General features: G+C 37.8%; 1 protein-coding gene across 5 annotated transcripts in view; it reads right to left on the reverse strand.

The window, feature by feature from the left end:
• The window catches only part of Cntn5 (contactin 5), a 1204186-nt gene that overhangs the window by 4438 nt on the left and 1195753 nt on the right, over nt 1–3995 (reverse strand). For all 5 annotated transcript variants that reach the window (XM_031346014.1, XM_031346011.1, XM_031346010.1 and 2 more), the window contains one exon: nt 655–823. In XM_031346014.1, the coding sequence (XP_031201874.1) occupies nt 655–823 (169 nt within the window). The remainder of the gene's footprint in view (nt 1–654; nt 824–3995) is intronic.

Here is a 3995-nt window from a genome sequence, read left to right on the forward strand (position 1 = left end):
TTTTTTTTTTTTTTTGTGGTCTGGGAATTATATGCACACATTCAATGCATGTTGCTCACATTCAATCTTTTCAAAGGAGGAGACTAAGGTTGCATGTGGATACACAGGCTCTTCTCAACCACACTCCATGCTTTTGTAATGGTAAATGTAATGGTTTTGCAATGTAAGTTCCATTCTGGAACTTGGATTAATCAAGTGCGATGGCAAGAGCTTTCCTTCAAAGTTCAGTGCTACCTTTTCCTCAGCTATATTTGCTATCACTCTTTGTCTGAGGCATCAAAGTAGAAGGATGAGCAATGCCTTTGGCCTGCCCCTATGTGATGAGTGTATTCATGGGGTAAGCCACAGAACAGCCATGCTAACAGATAAGCAGGTATATCAAACACACACATTTTCAGTCTAAGCATAACTTTCAAGACCCAAGTGGCTAGTTACTACTTAGTCCAGGTTAGGCAAAGAAGTGTGTCCTGATGGAAACATCACCTGCTTTGTAGGTTGTAGGTGTCATTTATGCTGATTACAGAATGGCATGGATTTCAAGAAAGAAAAATACCTCAAAATTTTCTGAATTATGCCATCCTTCAATGTCAAGAAGATTTAGGACTTCCAGCATCAGTGAAGTCCACCAAAGTAAGCCTGCTATGTCCAACTTACCTGAATATGAAGGTACCCTGATTTGGGAGCTAGCTGTTCCATCCCCTCCTTCACTGTATGCTCGAACTTCAATAATGTAGACTCCAGCCTCAGGGAGAGGCACTACTGCTTGAGGTTTCTGTGTCTCAATAACTTGACCTTTGCTGTGACCCTCTTGCCTATAAAAAACCTGTGAGCAATAACAGAGGCTTGAATTATTTGTTATTCAGTTGGGCTTTCTTCACTGCCTACTATACATTACACGTTAAGCTAGGTACTGGACTCCACTGCTTTGACACATGAACAAATGTGCCGCAAGTGTAACACACTGAGCCAGAAGTGCACACAGAGACAAATATAACGCAGAAAGAGTGTGGTCTGTCTAGTTCCAAGGGAAGAAGATGAAGTGCCTAAGATCAGTGTTGGAAGATAAGTTGAAAGCAGACATGGTGGTTCACATCAGTAATCCTAGTATTTGAGAGAGCCTGGCAGAAAGATTGTCCTTAGTTCAAGGCCATCCTGACCTACAGTGACTCAGTCAGAAAACAATAACCAAAAAAAATCTACAAATGAATACAGAATTTACCAGATGTAGATTTCCAGGTATAAGAGATGATTAAAAATAAAGAAAAAATCTTCTTAATAAAAAGCCATGATATTCACAAAATGGATAGAATACATGAAAAACAGAACTAGATTAGAGAAATAGGTAGTAAGAAATCATGGATAAAAATGGAAGCTTTCTCATTGAAACCTAGCACAGGAACTGAAGCTCTCTGTGATCATGGTGGCCCTTCTAAAATCAGTGGCACAATTAGCACTGTAACTGCGGGTAATGTGTACTGGAAGACAACATGAGCTTGGAGACACAGCAATGCACAGGATGATGAAGAAGCTCCTCAAATAGAAAAGTATAAGGAGAAAGTTGTGAAACATTTAAAGTAAAATGGTCAATCTAGTAAATGACAATCAGAGTCAAAATTTTACTCATTATTATTTTTTAAATTTTAGTAGAGGTTTTTATACTGATCAAATTGTGTTTGGATGACAGGGGGTTCAGAGTTAACTTAATTTTGACATATGTCCATAATTGCACAATTCAACACACTTGAATTGAGAACAGAAACACAAATCTTGACACAATTTTGTCCTGTTGTTCACATAACTGAAACTGCAGAGTCAGTGTCATCCTTCATGAAGTTTGTGGCTACCTAGGATGGAAATGTCCTTAGGACATTCATTGGTCTTACTACCTACTTACTATTTATTATGCTTTTGCCTCCAATAATTGTCTGTTATGATAGGAGGGATATAATTGCCAAACAGCAGCACTTAAGACACACTAAATGCATTTTTATTCATTCTCATTGGTTTTGTGCATTTTCATAATTATTGGTGTTATGAGTGCCTTGCCTAATGGGAATGGCAGTGACTTGGTCATTATGTAAATTTGGATTAAAAACAATTTTTCTATGAAACCAAACCAAACCAAACCAATCTCCCAACCTACCTGACTGGGTAAATTACTGACCTTTCCCACTCCAAATCTACTCTTTGTTTGTAGAAATAATACCTACTATTTCATGATTTTCTCAGGAGAGCAAAAAAGACCAAAGCACATGACAAAAATCAAGGAAGGGACCTGGCACACACAACATAATAAGAAAAAGTCACCTTATCACCACCATTGTTGACTGTCAGTGGAGCATTGTTTAAATGTCATGTTCTTGAAGCAAGATAAATCACACACATATGCACACATGCAAATACATATATACAAGTTTATATAAAAAACAAGTTTTGAGCTTGAACTAACTTGCATGCAACAAAATAAACGCTAGAAAAATCAGAATTTTGGGTGGAGTGAAATGTGCGGATTTGTGTGCATATGAGTGCAGAAGCAAGAGGTCAACCTGGGATGCTATTTTCCAAGAGCTGTCCATCTACCATCTTATTTGAGACATAGTAATTCACTGTTACCACAGGTTCACATATGCAGATGGGCTGGCTGACCATCAAGGCTCAGGGATCTTGTATTCACCTCCTCAGTTGTTTGGCTTTTTCTGTGGCTCTCTGAACCTAACTGAGGTCCCCATGATTGTGTGGCACGTTGAGTGACTGAGTTATCTCTCAGCTCCCAAAGCAGCCTTTTGTGATTGTTTTGTGTTTTGAAGCAGGGTCTCACTATTTAGCCTTTGCTGGCCTGGACTATTATATAAACCAAGGTGGTCTTGAACTTGCAGGGATCTGCATGCCTCCTCCTTCTCCAGGTTCTGGAATTAATGCACATGCTACTGTACCTAGCCCCAAAGCAGTATTTTATATATTGATGTGTGAAGTGACATGATCCTCTCTTTGCTTTTGGTAACACATATTCTATCCATTCTTGGATCAGAAGTTATATCTGAGTCTAGGAAATGACCGTGTATATTATGCTGTAATGTTATATGCACCTAAAGGCTTTCTGCAAAAAGATGCCATAGCTTCAACAGAGATGCAAAATGAAGTGAGTATTTCTACATCCTCACCTGATGCAGCACTGTGCTTGAGTAAGCATCAGAGAGGAGGTACCTAGCTTCCTCACCTACCCTAATATTAGTCACTGACAAAACACAGTACAAGCAAAGATGGTGTGTGCTATAGTGGGGGACGTTTGATCACATAGCAACACATATAATGGGTGCTTAGGTTTGGTGAATTCTGAAGGATGGCAACAGGAGTTTCTTTAGATTTAAGAAATTATAAATCTATGAGAATTTATGACTCTGATTTTGAGTGCAGTATAGTCATGAATTACAATCCTATCATCTACATGTGATAATTGGAAAGCAAACTTATGAGACCGGAGATCTATGTAAATTGTTAAGGACTGGCAAAACAGTGACTGTTTTAGAAGACACTGTTAATATGGTTATGTAAATTACAATTTTTATGACAAAAAAATATCCTGTAATGCACATCTCACATGGCTATAAAATACAAAGGTTGCAGAAAAGTTGTGGATCAGTGTTGAATTAGGAACAGAAGGTGGAAACAGCAAAAATATAATTAAAAAATCAGTTAATACTTGCAGAAAAAGCTTGAGATTATTGGCTTTTATCAGTATGTAAGAAGAAGCAACATATATCAGTCATGACTTTTACCAACTAAAAAGTCAACTAAACTAATGGTAATTCTTTAGTACTTCAGAGCATCTCAGCCCAGTTGAAAGCCCTGACTTAGAAAAATGAATAAGCTTTTTTTTTCTTAGATATTTTCTTTATTTACATGTAAATTTCTCCATTCCCAAGTTTCCCCTCCAAAAAACAAACAAACAAACAAAAACAACAAAAACAAACCCCTGTTGACTCCCCCCTCCCCAT

Source organism: Mastomys coucha, unplaced genomic scaffold (assembly GCF_008632895.1).
Source record: "Mastomys coucha isolate ucsf_1 unplaced genomic scaffold, UCSF_Mcou_1 pScaffold23, whole genome shotgun sequence".
In the NCBI taxonomy this organism is placed as follows: Eukaryota; Metazoa; Chordata; class Mammalia; order Rodentia; family Muridae; genus Mastomys; species Mastomys coucha.